General features: G+C 33.4%; 1 protein-coding gene across 2 annotated transcripts; it reads left to right on the top strand.

Moving 5' to 3' along the window:
* Nucleotides 1–2,706: 2,706 nt before the first annotated feature.
* LOC139857684 (NAP1-related protein 2-like) lies at nt 2,707–6,536 on the top strand. 2 transcript variants are annotated; one of them, XM_071846508.1, is made up of 10 exons: nt 2,707–2,909; nt 4,113–4,235; nt 4,309–4,359; nt 4,438–4,509; nt 4,683–4,796; nt 4,885–4,946; nt 5,827–5,887; nt 5,986–6,042; nt 6,147–6,194; nt 6,277–6,536. In XM_071846508.1, the coding sequence occupies exons 1-10, from the start codon at nt 2,787–2,789 to the stop codon at nt 6,334–6,336; spliced, it is 771 nt and encodes a 256-aa protein (XP_071702609.1). In that variant the 5' UTR covers nt 2,707–2,786; the 3' UTR covers nt 6,337–6,536. The 2 variants fall into 2 exon arrangements, with proteins under 2 accessions (XP_071702609.1, XP_071702608.1); XM_071846507.1 differs by having other exon boundaries at nt 6,274–6,536.
* The last annotated feature ends 20,033 nt before the right edge of the window (nt 6,537–26,569 follow it).

The raw sequence follows: 26,569 nt of genomic DNA, 5'->3' as shown, positions 1-26,569 counted from the left end.
CTTGAGCCATAATTCTATTGTATATTTTATATTTAATATTTAATTTTCAAACCATACTGCATCTACATTTACATACATTATATAAATCTAAGAACTTTTTGCTTTTTAATCTTTATGTAAAGAGTATATGATGTGGCATATTGAAGCTCATCCTACAAGAAAGTGCTCATCTTTTTCCTTTTATTTATAGGCTTGCACATATTTTCTCCGACATAAACTTTATCTCTTAGTTGCATTGTATCCATGTATACGAGGAGATTTTATGATGTGTATAAGGTATATTCAAGATTTCAAGATTTCATTATGCATTATGTATTATAGCCCATTATTTTGATTTGGGCTTTGGTATGAGAAGGTATTGGGCCTTTGGTTAAATGTTGTGTTGTGCTGTTTTAATTTTTATTTTTTGAGAAACAAGTGTTTAGATTTTAGCCATTTTATAATTTATAATTGATATCACATTATGTTTCTTTAAGTTTACATTATATGGTTGTCATTATTTTGAACATTTTATTGACTCCAAATTACAATTGTAACGTTTCTATAACTATATGAAAATTTTGCTTAAGGATAAGAGGTGTCTTCGAGCATAGGCAACATAGGTAACCGTTTAGGACCCAAAATTTAGAAGGGCCTAAAATTTTAAATATGTAAATATTTTTCTCAATATATTTTATTAAATCAGATAAAAAATTATCAATTAAAGTTGAAATACCTTGTTTTTAATAGTTAAATACAATGTAAGTAATTATTAGATGAATTGGAGTATTATTTTTTTATGCGTAGTAAAAAATTTAACGTATATGTGGGCCCATTTTTATTTTCGTCTAGGACCTTTAAATTGTTGAGACGGCCCTGTTAAGGGTGAATCTAGAAACGACATATACATATAGTAGTAGACCTAACATGCATGTGGTTAGCTAATAGTAGTGATGGCAAGACAATATAACAACAGAATATCACTCGGTAAAATCATCCACTTAATTAATCTGTCTGAAATCCGGAGCTTCATATTGCTCTCAAGGAGGGTTTCTCCCGAATTCATTTAGGATTCGAACCCGGTTCACCTGCCCCTGACGTTGATTTAAGGATCGGGTTCCTCCAATGAAATTCAAGTTTCCTTCCGAAATTGCGTGCATGCGTGACAAATGATCGCGAAAGTGGTTAATACCCCTCTGAATAATGCCGATAACTTACCTTACAAAACGTTTACACAATTGAAACCTTTTACCTCTGCTACTAAACCTTCACATAAAAAAGTATGAAAAACTAATATATGCAATATGCAACTTTATGTTGTAGCTCATGTAGTAGTGGTCTGTCTCTCTTAGCGAGAGGTTAGGAGTACGATTCCCGTGAGATGCAACATTGCATACAAGATTGTCCCTTTACCATTGAATTCCACCCAAAGGTGAATTTCGCACATCGTGTTGCGGGGGAGTGGGGTGTAGGGGGATTTTTCCGCCCATGCCCTTGGATTGGGCCGAGTTTCTTCCTAGGCAGCAGTTGGGGGCGGGTTATGCAAGTGTGTGAGATGAATACATCGGCGGTTAAGTCCTCTGGATGATCCCGTACTGGAGTATGTAATTCAGATAAAAACAAGTAGGGGTGTTCATCGGTTCGGTTTTCGGTTTTTCGGTTTTTCGGTTTATTCAGTTCGGTTTTTTCGGTTTTGAAATTCTAAAAATTAAAACCAAAAACCAAACCGAAACCAAATTCAAATATCAAAACCAAAACCAAAACCGAACCGAAAACCAAATTTGAATTCGGTTCGGTTTCGGTTAAAACCAAATTAACTTCCACATCGATTTTTCTTTTACTTTTTTCTCAAGATGTAAATAAACATTATATTATTAACTTTGTAAGTATCATACTAAAATAATATATATAATCGAACATATATGCGTATTTTATAAAATAAAATAAGCTTATATAATATCTTAATACAATACATTTTATATCAAAAAATAAACAAAACCAATACCAATAACAAAATTAAAACTTTCTCTGTTTTAATCATAGTGTATACTTTCTAATAATAAACTGTTGTAAAGCAGTGTATATAAATTTGATTGATTCAACGTGCACACACATATAAATTGAACTGAATAGCAAATCGGCTTGATATGATTACAGTTTCAAAAATGTGGAGTTAAAAGGAAAATTATGAAATTAAAGATTAAAATAGGATTTCAATCCAAGTAAATCGAATTTGACTTGAAGAGTTAAAATATCTATCCAAAATCGTTTCTCGTACATGTATACAATAATATAAATAACTTAAAATATTTATTTAATATTGTATAAATTGAATTCGGTTTTATATTCGGTTTTCGGTTAACCAAATTAAAAAATTTCAAAACCGCAAACCAAACCGAAAAACCGAATTAAAATTCGGTTCCGGTTTTTCTCGTTCCAAAACCATTTTTCAAATTCGGTTTGGTTTTTTTCGATTTGGTTTCGATTCGATATTCGGTTTAAATGGTTTTAAACCAAATGGTGCACACCCCTAAAAACAAGAAGATAAAATAAATCACAATAATAAATAAATATAAATATGATATGATTATAAATTTTAAATAAATAAATATAAATATTAAAAACAAAATACAACGGTCAGGATCATGTGTTTGGGCAACAATCGTAGCCAGCGGTAATATATTCAAGTCCCAAAAACCCTAATCCTTTTGTCCCTACTTAAAACCCTAAACAGCACCAAACCAAACCTTTAATCCCTCTTCATAAATCGTGCTTACTATATCCCACCAAATTTAGGGTTTTTTAACATGATGGCTGACAAGGGTAAAAAAGCCAAAATTGGCGAGAAAACAGAAGTTGATGCACAACTTGATGTTGAGCTTGTTCAATCAATTGAAAAATTGCAAGAAATTCAAGATGAGCTTGAAAAGGTATACTTTTTTAATCAAACTCACTAATTTTATTTGACCCAATTCAGTAAAATTTCGTTATTGCTTGCCCCTTTTGGTTTGAGAATTATGTTTAGTAATGCACATTTGTTTGTTATTTCGTTTTTTTAGTATTAAATTTGATTATAATTTTGGAGTTTTGATAATTTAGAAACAGTAAAAAGGCTCTGATTGCTTGAGATTTATGTAAAAAAAAAGAAAAAAAAAAATATTTTTACAGTTAATTAACTGCCTTATTGACAGGTATTGATAAATGCTTCCTTAGGATAGATATTTTATGACCTCTGTTTGTTTGTAGGTTTTTTAACTAGTTAAGTAGTGGTAATATAATGATGCATGCTTTAAACAGAGTATATTGTTTATTCCGATTAATGTACCGTTTGTTGTGTGTTGGATTATTGTATTTACTGTACAAAACTAGAGGTTTAAGTAGATCATTAATGTTAATCTAGGTCATTTTAGTTAATCGGAAAATCAGTCATTCTGTGTGCTTCGTTTTGATTCGATAAGTTATTATGGAATAATTATGCGTTTTTTTTTTTTTTTTTTTTTTTTTTACGAGGAACCCCCCTAGCGACGAGCCATAATGGCTCCCCTCTAGTTGGTAAACCCCGGGTAAACGGAAAGCCAGGCCTCCACCGCTACCAGGCAAAGCATCCTCTAGTCAATCAGTCACTAAATGGAGCTCGTCCCAAGGTATTTTGCCTTGAAGGGAATCGAACCCGTGACCTCTTGCTTCATTGGAAGTCCTGGTGGTCACCCAGGCTATGCCTGGATGGTTATAATTATGCATTTTAGCTATGCTTTTAGTTTGGTTCCTTACAATATTTATATTTTGGAACTAATTTATTCAATTAGTTTTCAATAATCACATTTGTACCACATTGAAAAATGAATACTTAAAGGTAACCCATACTTACCTTTATCCGTAATCTTTCTTTATACGAGAGATACGTACTCCATTTCCTAAAACGTCTTTGTTTTTACCCTTTTTTTTTTTTTTTTTACATATAAAATTTTAGTTCCTTAAATAATCAGAATTTGCCTTACCCCTATATGATAGTTACACGTTGAAGCCGTAGAGCCATATTTAAAAACAAACTGGCAAATTGACGGTTCACATGAGCACGTTCATAATGCATAATCAAACGTCGCATAAGTTTTATATCTTCTTTTTGGTTACAGATTGATGAAGAGGTAAGTGACAAAATATTGGAAATTGAGCAGAAGTATCTCAAGATTAGGAAACCTGTGTACGATAAGCGGAATGAAATCATCAAATCGATTCCTGACTTTTGGTTGACTGCTGTAAGTTGACTTTTGAAGTTTGTGATTTGGCTTTATTTTTTGTCATCGTTCTATCATATCTTTTTTTATGCAGTTCTTGAGCCACCCTGTACTCGCTAGACTTTTGAATGAAAACGACCAAAAGGTTATATATATTTTTTATTCTATCTGTGAAAAAAGTTTTTTAGTAAAATCTGCGTAGTGACATCATCTTTATTCTTAGATATTCAAGCACCTTACCTCTCTTGAAGTTGAAGATGCTACAGATATGAAGTCGGGTTATTCGATAACATTTGTAAGTAGTATTTTTCTTTTGAAGGCTTCTTAACGAGACTACAGCATGATTGAATTATGTTTCTTGCATTTATATACGCGCCTTTAAGGAGTGACTGTATATTTTCTAATCTTTTTGTATGTTGATAAATTGTATGACGATGAACAAAACTTATACAATTCCGCTTATTTCAGATGTTCAGTCCTAACGCTTTTTTTGAGAATGAGAAGCTCACAAAAAGCGTCACTTTTCTTGATGAGGGACCAACAAAAGTTACCGCGACTTCAATTAAATGGAAAGAGGGAATGGTAACATTTTGTTAATGTTACTCGTATGTTTACCGATACGTCTTTTTACTGTAATCTGATTGTGGGGTGTTGTGTGTTTTTATTGAAGGGACCCACAAATGGAGTTGAACATGAGAAGAATGGAAAAAAGCGCCCCCTCAAGTTCGACAGGTTATTAATCTTTATTTACCTTTTCAGTTTTTTTTCTTCTTTTTTTCTAAATGTTAAATGATGAGTTGTTTTCTCTATGTTTCTTGATCATGTTCTTTGTGATTATTATATCTGAATGAATAACTTGTTTATGTTGGTGGACTAAAGGTGGTAAATTAGGCCTGGATGGTAGGATTGGTAAAAGGGTCAAAACAAGTCGCTTTATATGTATGATTTGAATGTATTGGCTTAACTTATCTATGTCGGGTTATTATAGCCTTAATCCAAAATACTATGATTCTTTTTTTTCTTCTTAATTAATCAAGGTTGTAATAGTCGCGAGTTGGGAACAAATCGGGACCAGGCGTTTGATTTGGGGACGAGTCGCGCGTTGACCAACGTTGACTTTTCGTAATAAATAAATCAAACATAAATATATTACACATAAATTTATCGAACATAAAACATAAATATTTCAAACATATACAGGGCACAAAATCTAATTTTAAAAAATATAAAAATTTTGATCTAACTTTGACCGACTCAGCATGACTAACTTCAACTTTGACCGACAGTTACCCGACTTTTTAGCGTTGACGGACTTTTTAGGCGTTTTTGGGCGGAACTGGACGGGCTACTCGACTATTCCCCAAACCGACGCATTTGTCTACTTAACCGACTTTTACAACAATGAAATTAAATGACCTGGGAGACTGGGATATGAGTATCATTTGAATCACTATATGCCATTTTCAACTGTTTCGATACCTTTATAACCGTTTTTGTATGAATCGACTAACATTCATGCATGCTTGATTTAAAAATGAGGATTGCTTTGTTTTTCTTGAGGTTATTAGCTGCCTGCTCATTAGGTTCTTCTTCCCTACTTTATATTATGCAGCTTCTTTAGCTGGTTCAGTCAAACCCAACGTAAAGGAGACATGGATGAAGTTCAAGATGAAGTACGATAACAATCTCCATTTTTACTCTTACAAATGCATTAATCAAATCTTTCTTCTTCATCATCTTTTCTAATGTCTTTATAATTATGTATTTGCAGTTTGCTGAAATAATTAGAGAGGATTTATGGGTTGATCCTCTTTCGTACTTCAACAATGTAATCTTTTCTCTTTTCTTTTTAAGTTCACCAATCATATGTCGAATTTTCAATGTTTTATCTTCCTACTAACTGTTGCAAATATTTTTTGTTGTATACTAAAGGATGCTGATGAAGAAGACTTTGACGACGAGGATACTGAAGACGAAGAGGTAACCACAATAGGGTCTACAATAAATGCGTGTTATCACTTTTTTAAGTTTTGTTATCGATCTAATTAAGTTATTTTAGCAGGACATTGGCACTGATGACTCAGATGATGAAGATGAAGAAGAAGATGGTAATGAGGATTAAGAGAACTAAATGTGTGCAGTGTTTTGCTAAACTTTTGCGCTTTAAGTATTGGGGTCAGTAGGTTGATAGATTATAGAACCTTGATGGTTGATCAATGCTCTAAAATTTTAACCTTTTAACTTATGATTTGACATGCTATATTCTCTCTTTTGCCTACATCAGTTAGCCATTTTGTTACTAGTTTTTCTTTCTAGTTAGCCGGTATCCAACCGTGACTATGACGTCAAAGGTAAGTGATGTACTATTTGGTGATGTTGCACGGTCAAGAAGTGAAGTTTTATGAAGGGGAATGTCAAGTTTGAGTACTAAATTTGTGGCGGGCGATATGGTAATTATATTGTTAGGTGGGTATAAAATATACTCCGTATTACTTAATGAAATAAAGTATAAAAATTAATAGTGAAAAGTTAACGCACTTTTTTTTTTTTTTCTAGTTAGATTTGTGATTAACGCCCCGGAGCGTTAAATTTTGACGCTCGGGTATAAGGGGTGTCAAAGGGGTGACACATTGGATTCTATGTCATTTCACGGGTGATTTTAATGATGCAATAGGAGTAGTCTTATAGCCTTCGTATTATGCAAACAACTTTAAATAGTTACCAAAACTCCAAAAGTTAACATATTGAATCGTACTTTGCTTGTCAAGAGGCAGTTTCATCTACCTTTGAAATTACCGTTTACTAACAAGAAAGGTTAGTTGCAATTAAAAAAATGTACATCAGTTACATTTTTTATTTTGGTGAATTATTAAAGATAATAAAGATGAATGTTGTTTATAGAATTAAAAAAGTAGGGAGTTGTTATATGTGGTTATTTTATTCTTAAAGAAGAGGCCGATCGTGTTAAACTCATTTAAAGTTGGAGTAGCCCATGGGCCCGGGATAACAAAAATGATTAGATGCCGACCCAATCTGTTATCAAATTCCTCAATGACCATTCAGAAGCTGCCACGCAAGCGTGCCAGATATATCAATTATCTATATATTCGCAAGAAAAATAAATACTATAAAAAACTACTACGTAGTGACACAGTATTGAAGACAAGGAGGTGACGTAGGTCACGCTTCTTTGTGAAACTGGAAATAGAACAATCCTTTTTTTAGTTAATTATAATCAGATGGTAAAAGTACACTTAATTAAAAGTTAATAGAATACATGTATTAGATACGTATGCATAGATACAAATATTAACCTAATTAATAGTGTAATAAATAAAGTTTTAGGATATGGAAAAGAAGAGGAATACAAAAGTTGAAAAAGAAGAATAAAAAATTAAGGTAAAAAAAGGTAAAAGAGAAAGAAGTACTAGTAGAATGATGGAAAAAAAGTTTAGATTAAAAAGAAAAAGGAAGAAGAAAATTAGAAAGAAGAGAAAAAATTCATTGACATAAGAAACATAATATTGGGCTCCATACAAATAATGATGTGGGTTCGATCCTGGTTCCCATCATATACGAGGTACTAGTGGAGGTATTCTAATAAACATCTTACCATAGTTATATTATTATTATTATTATTATTATTATTATTATTATTATTATTATTATTATTATTATTATTATTATTATTATTATAATTGTTAATTGTTAATATAAAAAGTTTAAGAAGAAAAAGGAAGTAAAAAATAGTTTGCGATGCTTCTTTATTATAGCTATTATATTATATTATATTATATTATATATATATATATATATATATATATATATATATATATATATATATATATATATATATATATATACACACACGCTTGTTGCCCTTGAGTTATCATTTATCAATAACAATAATGCACAAAAAGTCGATCGGGAAAAAAATAGTAGACACAAATAGATATTTGAAAAATAAAGAATTTTGCAATAAACAAGTGATGGTTGAAGTGACACCAGCCAGTAAGTCTCATAGAGTCCAAAGATTCCAACTGTCTCCCTACAGGCTCTAGGCCACTATATTTAATTTCAATTTAATATTATCCATCTCATTTCATTTCATCTCATCTTAACTTATTTATTTATTTTTTGTTTATTTTTTTTTATTTTTTTTTGCAAAAATAAAAAAATTTACGACTAAATATTTTTCTCGAAAAGAGAAAAAGAAATAACAAAATCCAAACAGAACTCTCAAGCGAGGCTCGAATTTATTTTACTCATATTTAAAATACAAAATTGTCTATCTTATTATTTTAGTTTGTCTAAGAAATATTGTACTTTACTTTAAATAACAATAAATAACCACTTAATTTTCAATTAAACTTTTTTCATAATTGAAAATGTAACATTTAATATATAAACAAATTTACTAATTACTCTTTATAATAACTTCTTTTACTTAAAATTAATCATTCAACCGATAACATAATAAATAACTCACAAATATATTTTGAATGCAACAAAAAATCAACACATACAGTGATTCTGGGACTTGGATAATGTTTTCTTTTATCGAAAAAATTAAAAACTATATAATTAAAAGTAAAAACTTCATCATAAAAATGAAGCACCAATAAATAACACAAAACCTTCTAAGCTAAAATAAAACACAAGAATCTAACACCAGCTCACAATGGAAAAACTAAAAGGAGACAATTAACCTAAGAAGTCTACATAACAATAAAACGCATACAAAGAAGACATGGATAAATATAAAGAGGGCTAAACGAGACGATAGAGAGATAATCATCTTCATGCCAAGACATCGAGAGGAACCATAACACCAAACAAAAGACGATCAAATGTCATTCACGAGTCCGCTGATTTGTTTCAATTATGCGGCTTAGACAACCTCTTTCTTACGCGGTATTCCGTCTTAGACGAAAGCTTGGGCGGATCACATGAATTGATGACAATAGTTCCGACTTTATCACCCTCGAAACCACCAATATCTAATCAAAGAAACCAAACGGAGAGTCGAATTGAATGGAAGAAACCTCAGTCCTCGAGTCGATATAGATAGATTTCTTATTATTTTTCTCTCCAACCGTTTTGCAACGGAGGCGAATTCCAACAAGCCCTTATTCACACCAAAAATGTCAATGATATTAGAAACGACACGCAGAACATTCACATCCAAAACGTTGACCGATTCATTAACAATGCAAGATTTAATTCCATTAACACCCATTAAGCTATCCTTACAAAAATGTCGTGAACCCATGGGCTCAGAGGCTAAAGCACTAGACGAACAATGGGAAACAACATGACTATCTTGAGCATTTTTATTTTCCAAATTGGTAGCATCATGACTACCATAACTCGAAATAGAGAAATAACGATTCTCGATAAGATCACAAGCCAAATCACTCTTAAATTCAAGGCAATCAATTGAAGCATAACCGTCTATTGCAGGCCCCAAATTTCGAAGCATTAGAGAGAGGTGAGATCGAAGGAACATGTACGACAGTGAGATGAAAACCTGAGTAGTTACATATTAAGACTCTATTGACCACATCAATACGATTTATATAAGCTTCAGACCCGATCAAGGAATATCCATGTTTAGAACCGATAAACCCAATACCAAATGAGATATCACGGACACCGACAAAATCACTTTCCAAAAGCTTATCACCTAGGAGCATTGTTCGGTTGGATATAGCAAGAAAGAAACAACATTTATAACCGAATCAACTGAGCTCACGTCCACAACTTCACAAACCCAAACTAAAAACTAATCGAAATTCAGCGTGTTCTTAACTTCTTTAGCCGAATTACCACTCAAGGAAGGACTACCCAACTCGATGAACACATACGCAACCCTAAGTTGCTTGAACTCGGATGATGAGCGAGCAACGTTCAAAATCTTTCCATAGAAAGACACCAGCTCTTTCAAATTTTCAATTGGGCGATACTTAGCAGGACAATTGAGAAATTTCAAGCCGAGAGTATAAAAAAACTCTCGACACAGCCAGATAAATGATGGATTAACTAGACATCGTCGTGACAAGGATGATCAGCTACATGTTTCGCCATGTTGTCCTCTTCGTCGCACACAACAATATAACGAACCGGACCTCAGAAAATAGACATAATATACTAACCACAATTTTGATAAATTTACTATAATTACATCAAAATTTTATATTATATAATTAAATAAATGTATATTGTAATAAGTATTACAAAATATGTGATAGATATATCGTTATCCCTTCATTTTAGTCTATTTACATTTAAGTTTTGAAAAAAAATGATTTAGATTTAATTACCGAAATGATAGAATTATTGATTTTTGAAAGTGTTAAAGGATCGATTGTTCATGATGGGCAACTCCTCAAGGATCGTGAAATGAATAACTATGATCTTTATGTTGAAAAACTCCACAAAAATAATGAAAATCACAAGATCAAGAAGTTCATATTAATCTCAAGTTCTTAACTATAAATGAATGATAATATAAGAATGTATGAATGTATGCTAATTTCAACATTTTAGAATATTCTCACATCTCTCTCAACGATAGATTACAATTGATGATCTGATCTAGACGTTATTTTTTATTGAACGACCGTCAAGTGTTACTAAAAGAGGTCCGAATACGATGCCTGAATCCACCCATTTGATCATTTTCTGGGACGAACATTACAGTCCTACCCTTCATTGAGAGCAAACCTCCACGACGAATCCATACCGGACATCGCGTGGGGTAAAACCCCATCGGGTGAGGCTCGAGCGCAATGGCGACTCCACTTGGAGTCAAGTGGGGTCAAAGGGCCTCATTAAATAAATTTTTTTATGTATAAAATACTATTAAAATTGTATAGGACACCACTAAATTTATAGATAGGACCCCATATATTTTAAGAATTAGTGATTTGTATGGAAGTAAATGGCCATTTTTTATGAAAAAAATTTAGAAAGTACCACTCAAATTGGATAGGACCCCATTGAATTTACATCCTAGAATCGCCACTGCTCGAGCGCAATACGCCCGCGACTTTCGAGACCCAAGATTCCAAGAAATGAACGGGTAACCTCAGTGGCGGAGCCACCTTATAAACTATGGTGGCACGTGCCACCAGTCACCGGTTGGATGCGTTGTCTAACGAGTGTTCCCGTGAGTTAAAATGAGGTTAAAACCGTGTGCCTTCTAACTAGTGCACCCAGTGATGGCGCTGACACTAGGCAGTGCGAGTGATGACATGGTGCACCAAAATACGAGAAGCATCAGATTAGGGGAGCTTTATATGTTTTATATATTTTTATCATAAGATGTTGGAGAAATAGAATAATAAAAAAAAAAAAACAGATCAAAAATGGCGGATGGACTTGAATTTATGAGTAGGTGAAAGTCTGAGAGAGATGACTAATATGTCATATCAGCCCCTTGACTAAGTATTAAGTTTACAAACTAGCCATCAACTTGTCTAAATTTTTCAAAATCTTCCGTATATAACTTTAAATATTGACCTTTGACAATTCAAGATTAAACATACTATATAAACAATCTTAAAATTAGAGAGTTTCTAAAAACTCCTGAATTATGATGTATTGAGTAACTTGTATATATATATATATATATATATATATATATATATATATATATATATATATATATATATATATATATATATATATATATATATATATATATATATATATATATATATGATAGATTAATACAAGTTTTTTATGATGCAATTAATAATCGTTATTTGATTTTAGGGTTAAAGTCAAAAATATGCTACAAACTTGCACAAATGTACCGATGTCGCTCACAAACCCATTGTGTGTGATTTTAACTTCTTCTTTTAATGACCAACGGTGTAATGAAATTATATACACGTTTACTTTGTGCACCTAGTAATTTGGAACTCTGGCTCTGCCACTGGGTAACCTCAAGGTAAAGGAAAAATAGTGGAAAGAGTTTGAACCCTCGACCACCGAGAAATCACCAATTTGCCCGAACCATGGAGCTGGGCTTTACTTTATTTATCAACAAAGATATCGAGAAATTTAAAAAATATATATAATGGAAATGACGTCCTGCTGATGTCACTAAAATCATTGTTCACAATTTTTCTCTCTATATTTTAGTAAGGAGAGTCATTTTACGTTTGTTTAAAATAAATATGATTTGTGTTTCAATGTATCACTTATATTTATGAACGAATGTTTGCTACATACACATATATATGTGGGGTTTGTTAGTATTGTAAGTAGCTTAATGCTTGTTTTGATTAACACAAGAGATTCAAACATGCTTACTAATGGGGAACCAAATTAGGTAATAACTAATTTGTTGGAGATCAAATAAAGTATGGGATAAGATCTTGGTCATTAGGGTGTTATGGATATAGTGGGGCTTATAAAAGTGATTAATTTACCAATTGTGATCTTCTGCATTATTTGCTATTTTTTTTAGATTATATATCACGACAAATCATGATATGTCATGGCTATGTGAAAATTTTCTATATATGATACTAGACTTTATACCCGTGTGTATACATAGGCTCTAGAATATTAAATTATCTTCATTTGTTTTATACGGAGTAGTTTTATTTATAAAAATTTCTTTTTCTTTTTTAATAATAAAAATTATTTATATAGTTTTAAAACCTCTTTAAATATTCAAGTCTTTAAAAAGAAGCAATCAAAAACAAAGAACAATATTGTGAAAAATAAATATTTTATATAAATAAATTTGTTACGACAACCATTAAGCCTGTTATTAATGTGTTTTAAAGTGTTGTATTGAGCTGTTCTTAACTTGAAAATGACACTTTTTTAATTGTACAATTAATTTATACACGCTAACAACATTCATTATAACCATAATCGTCTTTAGAAAAATTCTGCTATAAATATAGAAGATATTAAATGGATTATAAATCACGGTAACATGTTAAATCGTTCGGAGGTCGTCTCACGCTCATTAAATCGGTTCTTTCAAGTTTGCCGTTGTACCCCTTCTCCCTATTCCGTGCTCCTTCATGTGTCATTAACAAGCTCAAAGGTTTGCGTCGTAACGTTTTTTGGGGCGGGACAGGGGATACGTCAAAAATATCGTGGGTCAAATAGGAATCGATTCTCCTCCCCTATGAGAAAGGAGGTCTTAATATTGGTTCCCTCAAGGCTAAAAATTTAGCCTTGTTGGGAAAATGGTGGTGGCGGTTTCATAACGAAAAAGAGTCTCTTTGGGTCAAAGTCATATCTAGTCTATATGGGCGGGGCGGAGGTTGGGTGATCAACTTCATAATGGTCGTTCGGGTATGGGAATTACTTGGAAAAATATTTGTAAAGTTGGCATATATATTGATAAGCTTGATATATTGTTTACTAATTAATTTGTGAGGAAGGTTTGTAAAGGCGATCATATGCGTTTTTGGCATGACAAATGGCTAGGGAATCAGCCTCTCTGTGATAGATTTGGTAGATTATACAAACTTGATTCAAACAGAGATGTATTGGTAGCAGAGAGGATCACGAACACTGTTACAGATTATGTCTTCAACTGGCAATGGACGCGTATTCGAACTGGTCGCACACTCGATGAATTGGAGCAACTTAGTTCTCTAATCAAAAGTGTCAACTTTGGCGTCGGAAAATCTGATAAATGGACCTGGAATTTACAATCAAACGGTTTATTCTCTTCTAATACGCTTACTAAACTCATTAACTCAAAATTGTTGGCTCATCCGGAACATTATGTCAGAACAATTAGTCTCAATATTCTCCCGAAAAACTGGAACTTTTTATTTGGAGAGTCAAGCAACGAAGGATACCGGTTAGAGTAGAACTCGATAAGAGGGGTATTGATCTTGATTCGGTCCACTGCCCGGTTTGCAACAATGATTTAGAGACAGTCGATCATATTTTCGTGCATTTTTCTTTTGCAAAAGAGTTATGGTCTCGAGTTTTTCGTTGGTGGATGGTAATCGTCAAAGGTATGAAAGTCTAGAAGATATGTTTAATGGTATTGACAACACAAATCAAGTGTCCCAAAAATCGGAATTATGTGTGACAACCCGAAAATTTCTGACCAAATTTAAACTTATTTAATGTTTCCGACACGATAAGAAAAGTCTGTAATATTGATTCTCAAAATTTTTGAACTAATGTTATATATTCAGTTAACCTTTGACTATTAATCGACGATTCACGAATATCTATTTGTAAATATATATATATATATATATATATATATATATATATATATATATATATATATATATATACATATATATTGAAAGGACCCGTCCTAATCCATCCGGACGAATACATTACATTTGGTTACATCGCGAGGTACTTGACCTCTATATGATACATTTTACAAACATTGCATTCGTTTCTAAAAGACAAACTTTCATTACTTCGAAAGTTGACGGCATGCATACCATTTCCTAATATATCCAACTATAATTGACTTAACAATAATCTTGATGAACTCAACGACTCGAATGCAACGTCTTTTGAAATATGTCATGAATGACTCCAAGTAATATCTCTAAAATGAGCAAATGCACAGTGAAAGATTTCTTTCGTACCTAAGAATAAACATGCTTTCAAGTGTCAACCAAAAGGTTGGTGAGTTCATAGGTTTATCATAAAATAATAAAATTCATCATTTTGATAGACCACAAGATTTAAATGCTGCATGGTACAAATGGGCCCGAATCCTATACCCACCTGTAATGTACATGCGATATCTTTTAAATACAGTACACCTTTCTCGTGTACGAAATCATTTTTCATAAATCTTAGTAACCGTACACATATTTCGTGCACAAAAATAACATACACATAACCTGTGTATAAAATCATTCTCTCGATACATAACTTTCACTTTACTTTCATAGCTTGGCTTGGTAACCGACCTTAATGAAATGTCCCGTTCTTATTGATTAAAAACGTTCCATATTAATTGATTTCGTTGCGAGGTTTTGACCTCTATATGAGATGTTTTTCAAAGACTGCATTCATTTTAAAACAAACCATAACCTTTATTTCATCAATAAAGGTTTAAAAAGCTTTACGTAGATTATCAAATAATGATAATCTAAAATATCCTGTTTACACACGACTATTACATAATGGTTTACAATACAAATATGTTACAACGAAATAAGTTTCTTGAATGCAATTTTTACACAATATCATACAAGCATGGACTCCAAATCTTGTCCTTATTTAAGTATGCGATAGCGGAAGCTCTTAATAATCATCTGAGAATAAACATGCTTAAAACGTCAACAAAAAAATGTTGGTGAGTTATAGGTTTAACCTATATATATCAAATCGTAACAATAGACCACAAGATTTCATATTTCAATATACTTCCCATACATAGAGATAAAAATCATTCATATGGTGAACACCTGGTAACCGACATTAACAAGATGCATATATAAGAATATCCCCATCATTCCGGGACACCCTTCGGATATGATATAAATTTCGAAGTACTAAAGCATCCGGTACTTTGGATGGGGTTTGTTAGGCCCAATAGATCTATCTTTAGGATTCGCGTCAATTAGGGTGTCTGTTCCCTAATTCTTAGATTACCAGACTTAATAAAAAGGGGCATATTCGATTTCGATAATTCAACCATAGAATGTAGTTTCACGTACTTGTGTCTATTTTGTAAATCATTTATAAAACCTGCATGTATTCTCATCCCAAAAATATTAGATTTTAAAAGTGGGACTATAACTCACTTTCACAGATTTTTACTTCGTCGGGAAGTAAGACTTGGCCACTGGTCGATTCACGAACCTATAACAAATATGTACATATATATCAAAGTATGTTCAAAATATATTTACAACACTTTTAATACATTTTGATATTTTAACTTCATTAAGTCAGCTGTCCTCGTTAGTAACCTACAACTAGTTGTCCAAAGTTAGATGTACAGAAAAAAAATTGATATATATTATCTTGAATCAATCCACGACCCAGTGTATACACGTCTCAGGCTAGATCACAACTCAAAGTATATATATTTTTGGAATCAACCTCAACCCGGTATAGCTAACTCCCACATTACTGCATATAGAGTGTCTATGGTTGTTCCAAATAATATATACACATGGGTCGATATGATATGTCAAAACATTTGCATACGTGTCTATGGTATCCCAAGATTACATAATATATTAAAATACATGTATAATACAATATAAGTTAGCTAGGATATGATTAATATAGATTTGTTACCAATTTTCACGTAGCTACAACAAGAAAAATTATCCAATCTTGTTTTACCCATAACTTCTTCGTTTTAAATCCGTTTTGAGTGAATCAAATTGCTATGGTTTCATATTGAACTCTATTTTATGAATCTAAACAGAAAAAATATATATTTATAGTCGGAAATATAAGTTACAAGTCGTTTTTGTAAGAGGTAGTCATTTCAGTCGAAAGAACGACGTCTTGATGACCATTTTGAAAAGCATACTTCCACTTTGAGTTTAACCATGATTTTTGGATATAGTTTCATGTTCATAAGAAAAATCATTTTCCCAGAAGAATAACTTTTAAATCAAAGTTTATCATAGTTTTTAATTAACTAACCCAAAACAGCCCGCGGTGTTACTACGACGGCGTAAATCCGGTTTTACGGTGTTTTTCGTGTTTCCAGGTTTTAAATCATTAAGTTAGAATATCATATAGATATAGAACATGTGTTTAGTTGATTTTAAAAGTCAAGTTAGAAGAATTAACTTTTGTTTGCGAACAAGTTTAGAATTAACTAAACTATATTCTAGTGATTACAAGTTTAAACCTTCGAATATGATAGCTTTATATGTATGAATCGAATGATGTTATGAACATCATTACTACCTCAAGTTTTCTGGATAAAGCTACTGGAAATGAGAAAAATGAATCTAGCTTCAAAGGATCCTTGGATGGCTTGAAAGTTCTTGAAGCAGAATCATGACACGAAAACAGTTCAAGTAAGATTTTCACTCGAAATAAGATTGTTATAGTTATAGAAATTGAATCAAAGTTTGAATATGAGTATTACCTTGTATTAGAAAGATATCTTACTGTAAATAAGAAAGATTTCTTGAGGTTGAATGATCACTCTACAAGATTGGAAGTAAGCTAGCAAACTTGGAAGTATTCTTGATTTTATGAAACTAGAACTTGTATAATTTATGAAGAACACTTAGAACTTGAAGATAGAACTTGAGATAGATCAATTAGATGAAGAAAATTGAAGAATGAAAGTGTTTGTAGGTGTTTTTTATCGTTGGTGTATGGATTAGATATAAAGGATATGTAATTTTGTTTTCATGTAAATAAGTCATGAATGATTACTCATATTTTTGTAATTTATGAGATATTTCATGCTAGTTGCCAAATGATGGTTCCCACATGTGTTAGGTGACTCACATGGGCTGCTAAGAGCTAATCATTGGAGTGTATATACCAATAGTACATACATCTAAAAGCTGTGTATTGTACGAGTACGAATACGGGTGCGTACGAGTAGAATTGTTGATGAAACTGAACGAGGATGTAATTGTAAGCATTTTTGTTAAGTAGAAGTATTTTGATAAGTGTCTTGAAGTCTTTCAAAAGTGTATGAATACATATTAAAACACTACATGTATATTCATTTTAACTGAGTCGTTAAGTCATCGTTAGTCGTTACATGTAAGTGTTGTTTTGAAACCTTTAGGTTAACGATCTTGTTAAATGTTGTTAACCCAATGTTTATAATATCAAATGAGATTTTAAATTATTATATTATCATGATATTATGATGTACGAATATCTCTTAATATGATATATATACATTAAATATCGTTACAACGATAATCGTTACATATATGTCTCGTTTCAAAATCATTAAGTTAGTAGTCTTGTTTTTACATATGTAGTTCATTGTTAATATACTTAATGATATGTTTACTTATCATTATATCATGTTAAATATATATATAACCATATATATGACATCATATAGTTTTTACAAGTTTTAACGTTCGTGAATCACCGGTCAACTTGGGTGGTCAATTGTCTATATGAAACCTATTTCAATTAATCAAGTCTTAACAAGTTTGATTGCTTAAAATGTTGGAAACACTTAATCATGTAAATAACAATTTCATTTAATATATATATAAACATAGAAAAGTTCGGGTCACTACAGTACCTACCCGTTAAATAAATTTCGTCCCGAAATTTTAAGCAGTTGGAGGTGTTGACGTATCTTCTGGAAATAAATGCGTGTATTTCTTCATCATCTGATCTTCTCTTTCCCAGGTGAACTCGGGTCCTCTACGAGCATTCCATCGAACCTTAACAATTGGTATCTTGTTTTGCTTAAGTCTTTTAACCTCACGATCCATTATTTCGACGGGTTCTTCGATGAATTGAAGTTTTTCGTTGATTTGGATTTCATCTAACGGAATAGTGAGATCTTCTTTAGCAAAACATTTCTTCAAATTCGAGACGTGGAAAGTGTTATGTACAGCCGTGAGTTGCTGAGGTAACTCAAGTCGGTAAGCTACTAGTCCGACACGATCAATAATCTTGAATGGTCCAATATACCTTGGATTTAATTTCCCTCGTTTACCAAATCGAACAACACCTTTCCAAGGTGCAACCTTAAGCATGACCATCTCTCCAATTTCAAATTCTATATCTTTTCTTTTAATGTTGGCGTAGCTCTTTTATCGACTTTGGGCAGTTTTCAACCGTTGTTGAATTTGGATGATCTTCTCGGTAGTTTCTTGTATTATCTCCAGACCCGTAATCTGTCTATCCCCCACTTCACTCCAACAAATCGGAGATCTGCACTTTCTACCATAAAGTGCTTCAAACGGCGCCATCTCAATGCTTGAATGATAGCTGTTGTTGTAGGAAAATTCTGCTAACGGTAGATGTCGATCCCAAATGTTTCCGAAATCAATAACACATGCTCGTAGCATGTCTTCAAGCGTTTGTATCATCCTTTCGCTCTGCCCATCAGTTTGTGGATGATAGGCAGTACTCATGTCTAGACGAGTTCCCAATGCTTGCTGTAATGTCTGCCAGAATCTTGAAATAAATCTGTCATCCCTATCAGAGATAATAGAGATTGGTATTCAATGTCTGGAGACGACTTCCTTCAAATACAGTCGTGCTAACTTCTCCATCTTGTCATCTTCTCTTATTGGCAGGAAGTGTGCTGATTTGGTGAGACGATCAACTATTACCCAAATAGTATCAAAACCACTTGCAGTCCTTGGCAATTTAGTGATGAAATCCATGGTAATGTTTTCCCATTTCCATTCCGGGATTTCAGGTTGTTGTAGTAGACCTGATGATTTCTGATGTTCAGCTTTGACCTTAGAACACATCAAACATTCTCCTACATATTTAGCAATATCGGCTTTCATACCTGGCCACCAAAAATATTTCTTAAGATCCTTGTACATCTTCCCCGTTCCAGGATGTATGGAGTATCTAGTTTTATGAGCTTCTCTAAGTACCATTTCTCTCATATCTCCAAATTTTGGTACCCAAATCCTTTCAGCCCTATACCGGGTTCCGTCTTCCCGAATATTAAGATGCTTCTCCGATCCTTTGGGTATTTCATCCTTTAAATTTCCCTCTTTTAAAACTCCTTGTTGCGCCTCCTTTATTTGAGTAGTAAGGTTATTGTGAATCATTATATTCATAGATTTTACTCGAATGGGTTCTCTGTCCTTCCTGCTCAAGGCGTCGGCTACCACATTTGCCTTCCCCGGGTGGTAACGAATCTCAAAGTCGTAATCATACAATAATTCAATCCACCTACGCTGCCTCATATTCAGTTGTTTCTGATTAAATATGTGTTGAAGACTTTTGTGGTTGGTATATATAATACTTTTGACCCCATATAAGTAGTGCCTCCAAGTCTTTAATGCAAAAACAACTGCGCCTAATTCCAAATCATGCGTCGTATAATTTTGTTCGTGAATCTTCAATTGTCTAGACGCATAAGCAATCACCTTCGTTCGTTGCATTAATACACAACCGAGACCTTGCTTTGATGCGTCACAATAAATCACAAAATCATCATTCCCTTTAGGCAATGACAATATAGGTGCCGTAGTTAGCTTTTTCTTCAATAACTGGAACGCTTTCTCTTGTTCATCCTTCCATTCAAATTTCTTCCCTTTATGCGTTAATGCAGTCAAGGGTTTTGCTATTCTGGAAAAGTCTTGGATGAACCTTCTGTAGTAACCAGCTAGTCCTAAAAACTGGCGTATGTGTTTCGGAGTTTTCGGGGTTTCCCACTTTTCAACAGTTTCTATCTTTGCCGGATCCACCTTAATACCTTCTTTGTTCACTATGTTACCGAGGAATTGAACTTCTTCCAACCAAAATGCACACTTTGAAAACTTCGCGTACAATTCTTTCTTCCTCAATACTTCTAACACCTTTCTCAAATGTTCACCGTGTTCTTGGTCATTCTTTGAGTAAATAAGTATGTCATCAATGAAAACAATGACGAACTTGTCAAGGTATGGTCCACACACTCGGTTCATAAGGTCCATGAACACAGCTGGTGCATTAGTTAAACCAAACGGCATGACCATAAACTCGTAATGACCGTAACGTGTTCTGAAAGCAGTCTTTGGAATATCATCTTCTTTCACCCGCATTTGATGATACCCGGAACGTAAGTCAATCTTTGAATAAACAGACGAACCTTGTAGTTGATCAAATAAGTCATCGATTCTCGGTAGTGGGTAGCGGTTCTTGATGGTAAGTTTGTTCAACTCTCGGTACACAACCTGAATGTACCATCTTTCTTCTTGACAAACAAAACAGGAGCTCCCCGCGGTGATGTGCTTAGTCGAATGAAACCACGTTCTAAAAGTTCTTGTAATTGGCTTTGCAGTTCTTTCATCTCGCTGGGTGCGAGTCTGTAAGGAGCACGAGCTATTGGTGCAGCTCCTGGTACAAGATCTATTTGAAATTCAACGGATCGATGTGGGGGTAATCCCGGTAATTCTTTCAGAAATACATCGGGAAATTATTTTGCGACGGGAATATCATTGATGCTCTTTTCTTCAGTTTGTACTTTCTCGACGTGTGCTAGAACAGCATAGCAACATTTTCTTATTAGTTTTTGTGCCTTCAAATTACTAATAAGATGTAGCTTCGTGTTGCCCTTTTCTCCGTACACCATTAAGGGTTTTTCTTTTTCTCGTATAATGCGAATTGCATTTTTGTAACAAACGATCTCTGCTTTCACTTCTTTCAACCAGTCCATACCGATTATCACATCAAAACTCCCTAAATCTACTGGTATCAAGTCAATCTTAAATGTTTCGCTAACCAGTTTAATTTCTCGATTCCGACATATATTATCTGCTGAAATTAATTTACCATTTGCTAATTCGAGTAAAAATTTACTATCCAAAGGCGTCAATGGACAACTTAATTTAGCAAAAAAATCTCTACTCATATAGCTTCTATCCGTACCCGAATCAAATAAAACGTAAGCAGATTTATTGTCAATAAGAAACGTACCCGTAACAATCTCCGGGTCTTCCTGTGACCCTGCCGAATTAATATTGAAAACTCTTCCACGACCTTGTCCATTCGTGTTCTCCTGGTTCGGGCAATTTCTAATAATGTGGCCCGGTTTTCCACATTTATAGCAAACTACATTGGCATAACTTGCTCCGACACTACTTGCTCCGCCATTACTCGTTCCAACACCATTTGTTCCTTTCGTTCTGTTAACCCCTGGTCCATAGACCTCACACTTCGCCGCGCTATGACCATTTCTTTTACACTTGTTGCAAAATTTGGTGCAGAACCCCGAGTGATACTTTTCACACCTTTGGCATAGCTGCTTCTGATTGTTGTTGTTGTTGTGGTTATTATTGTTGTTGGGATGATTGTTATAGTTACTGCTATTGTTGTTGTTGTTGTTGTTGTTGTTGTTGGGCCGTTTGTTGTAGTTGCGATTGATGTTGCGATTGTTGGGATAGTTGTTGCGATTGATGTTGCGATTGCTGTTGTTGTTGTATTGGTGATTCTTATCACCGTTTTCCTCCCACTTTCTTTTGACTTGCTTCACATTGGCCTCTTCAGCAGTCTGTTCTTTAATTCTTTCTTCAATCTGGTTCAGTAGTTTGTGAGCCATTCTACATGCCTGTTGTATGGAGGCGGGCTCGTGTGAACTTATATCTTCTTGGATTCTTTCCGGTAATCCTTTCACAAATGCGTCGATCTTCTCTTCCTCATCTTCGAACGCTCCCGGACACAATAGGTACAATTCTGTGAATTGTCTTTCGTACGTGGTAATATCAAATCCTTGGGTTCGTAACCCTCTAAGTTCTGTCTTGAGCTTATTGACCTCGGTTCTAGGACGGTACTTCTCGTTCATCAAGTGCTTGAATGCTGACCACGGTAGTGCGTAAGCATCATCTTGTCTCACTTGCTCTAGATAGGTATTCCACCATGTTAACGCAGAACCTGTGAAGGTATGCGTAGCGTACTTTACTTTGTCCTCTTCAGTACACTTACTTATGGCAAACACCGATTCGACCTTCTCGGTCCACCGTTTCAATCCGATCGGTCCTTCGGTTCCATCAAATTCCAAAGGTTTGCAGGCAGTGAATTCTTTGTAGGTGCATCCTACACGATTTCATGTACTGCTAGATCCAAGGTTATTGTTGGTATGTAGCGCAGCCTGTACTGCGGCTATGTTTGAAGCAAGAAAGGCACGAAATTCCTCTTCGCTCATATTCAAGGTGTGTCGAGTAGTCGGTGCCATTTCCTTCAAAATAGTCAAATGAAACGAGTTAATCATATAGAATATCAAGAGTAGTCAATAGTATTTTGTAGCGTAATATGAACTTATTTATAAAAGCTCTTTCTTCATATTAGCGTTTTATACTCTTTAATTTGGGTAGTACCTACCCGTTAAGTTCATACTTAGTAGCTAACATAGCATTTCAACTACTACAATTCTATATGAAAAACTAATCACAAAAAAAAAAAAAAAAAAAAAAAAAAAAAAATATATATATATATATATATATATATATATATATATATATATATATATATATATATATATATATATATATATATATATATATATATATATATATATATATATATCATATTCAAGCCTTTATACAATAACTTGCAAATTTACAATACCGCTATTTTACATATAGCATGAAATATAGCACATAAAATTTTGATACAAAGTAGTTGCGAAGATAATTCTAGTTAATAAATAAGGCGTTCAACAAAGGCAATAAAGACACGTAATTCATATGTCCAGAAACAAGTCATGCATTCTGATTTTACTAATACCACTTCCCATCCTTGGTTTTGTGGAACATAACCGCTGTGACCGATAGTAAGACAATGTGTTGTAACGTCGTCAAAAGGATGAAGGTTACGTAATGACCAACAGTCTCGTAATAACCTAAAAACCTCATTTCTTACCCCAATTACCGACTCCGTCACTTGTGGGAATGTTTTGTTTATTAGTTGTAGCCCGATGTTCTTGTTCTCATTTTGGTGAGAAGCGAACATTACTAACCCGTAAGCATAACATGCTTCTTTATGTTGCATGTTAGCCGCTTTTTCTAAATCACGAAGTCCTATATTCAGATATATTGAGTCAAAATAATTTCTTAACCCGTTGCGTAAAATAGCATTTGGGTTCCCCGCAATATATGTGTCAAAGTAAACACATCGTAACTTATGGATTTTCCAATGTGATATCCCCCATCTTTCGAACGAAAGCCTTTTATAAACCAAGGCATTCTTGGAACGTTCTTCGAATGTCTTACAAACTGATCTCGCCTTAAATAGTTGTGCCGAGGAATTCTGACCGACTCTAGACAAGATTTCATCAATCATGTCTCCGGGTAGGTCTCTTAAAATATTGGGTTGTCTATCCATTTTGTGTTTTTAAACTGTAAAATAGACAAGAGTTAGATTCATAAAAAAAAAAAATACTTATTAATACAAGCAATTTTTACATATATCATAAAGCATAAGCACACTATATTACATATATTACACCACACGAATACAACTATCTTATTCCGACTCGCTCGTTTCTTCTTCTTCGGTTTTGGTTCGTTTTTCCAAGTTTCTAGGGATATATGATGTTCCCCTAATACGAGCCGTCGTTTTCCACATTGGTTTTGAAAAACCTGGTGGTTTAGAGGTTCCCGGGTTATTGTCACAATTTAAGAAATACGGGTGTTGACGATACATATAAAGTTCATCGGGTTTGGAATCAAATTTCTCTATTTTTATGCCCTTTCCCTTATTGTTCTCTTTTGCCTTATTAAATTGTATTGGGGTAATTTCTATAACATCATCGGAATCCTTGTCGGGATCCGATTCATCGGAGAATTGGTAATCCTCCCAATACTTTGTTTCCTTGGCGGAAACACCATTGACCATAATTAACTTTGGTCGGTTGGTTGAGGATTTTCTTCTACTTAACCGTTTTATTATTTCCCCCACTGGTTCTATTTCTTCTTCCGGTTCCGATTCTTCTTCCGGTTCCGACTCTTCTTCCGGTTCCTCTTCGGGAACTTGTGAATCAGTCTACGAATCATTCCAATTTACATTTGACTCTTCATTATTATTAGGTGAGTCAATGGGACTTGTTCTAGAGGTAGACATCTATCACATAATATCAAACGCGTTAAGAGATTAATATATCACATAATATTCACATGTTAAAAATATATAGTTTCCAACAAAATTTGTTAAGCAATCATTTTTCAAGTAAACACGGTCGAAGTCCAGACTCACTAATGCATCCTAACAAACTCGATAAGACACACTAATGCAAAATTCTGGTTCTCTAAAACCAACGCTCGGATACCAACTGAAATGTCCCGTTCTTATTGATTAAAAACGTTCCATATTAATTGATTTCGTTGCGAGGTTTTGACCTCTATATGAGACGTTTTTCAAAGACTGCATTCATTTTAAAACAAACCATAACCTTTATTTCATCAATAAAGGTTTAAAAAGCTTTACGTAGATTATCAAATAATGATAATCTAAAATATCCTGTTTACACACGACTATTACATAACGGTTTAAAATACAAATATGTTACAACGAAATAAGTTTCTTGAATGCAGTTTTTACACAATATCATACAAGCATGGACTCCAAATCTTGTCCTTATTTAAGTATGCGATAGCGGAAGCTCTTAATAATCATCTGAGAATAAACATGCTTAAAACGTCAACAAAAAAATGTTGGTGAGTTATAGGTTTAACCTATATATATCAAATCGTAACAATAGACCACAAGATTTCATATTTCAATATACATCCCATACATAGAGATAAAAATCATTCATATGGTGAACACCTGGTAACCGATATTAACAAGATGCATATATAAGAATATCCCCATCATTCCGGGACACCCTTCGGATATGATATAAATTTCGAAGTACTAAAGCATCCGGTACTTTGGATGGGGTTTGTTTGGCCCAATAGATCTATCTTTAGGATTCGCGTCAATTAGGGTGTCTGTTCCCTAATTCTTAGATTACCAGACTTAATAAAAAAGGGGCATATTCGATTTCGATAATTCAACCATAGAATGTAGTTTCACGTACTTGTGTCTATTTTGTAAATCATTTATAAAACCTGCATGTATTCTCATCCCAAAAATATTAGATTTTAAAAGTGGGACTATAACTCACTTTCACAGATTTTTACTTCGTCGGGAAGTAAGACTTGGCCACTGGTCGATTCACGAACCTATAACAAATATGTACATATATATCAAAGTATGTTCAAAATATATTTACAACACTTTTAATACATTTTGATGTTTTAAGTTCATTAAGTCAGCTGTCCTCATTAGTAACCTACAACTAGTTGTCCAAAGTTAGATGTACAGAAAAAAAAATTGATATATATTATCTTGAATCAATCCACGACCCAGTGTATACACGTCTCAGGCTAGATCACAACTCAAAGTATATATATTTTGGAATCAACCTCAACCCTGTATAGCTAACTCCCACATTACTGCATATAGAGTGTCTATGGTTGTTCCAAATAATATATACACATGGGTCGATATGATATGTCAAAACATTTGCATACGTGTCTATGGTATCCCAAGATTACATAATATATTAGAATACATGTATAATACAATATAAGTTAGCTAGGATATGATTAATATAGATTTGTTACCAATTTTCACGTAGCTACAACAAGAAAAATTATCCAATCTTGTTTTACCCATAACTTCTTCGTTTTAAATCCGCTTTGAGTGAATCAAAT

Source organism: Rutidosis leptorrhynchoides, chromosome 7 (genome assembly GCF_046630445.1).
Source record: "Rutidosis leptorrhynchoides isolate AG116_Rl617_1_P2 chromosome 7, CSIRO_AGI_Rlap_v1, whole genome shotgun sequence".
Taxonomy (NCBI): Eukaryota; Viridiplantae; Streptophyta; class Magnoliopsida; order Asterales; family Asteraceae; genus Rutidosis; species Rutidosis leptorrhynchoides.
The sequence above is the reverse complement of the archived record's forward strand: the minus strand, read 5'-3'. Positions and strand labels throughout refer to the sequence as shown.

Bases quoted from the DNA above. Each gene is read 5' to 3' on its own strand.
- LOC139857684 (XM_071846507.1), top strand. From the start codon at position 2,787: ATGATGGCTGACAAGGGTAAAAAAGCCAAAATTGGCGAGAAAACAGAA. The intron at 4,236-4,308 runs GTAAGTTGACTT...TTTTTTATGCAG, and splicing joins CTGACTTTTGGTTGACTGCT to TTCTTGAGCCACCCTGTACT. The intron at 4,947-5,826 runs GTTATTAATCTT...TATATTATGCAG, and splicing joins CGCCCCCTCAAGTTCGACAG to CTTCTTTAGCTGGTTCAGTC.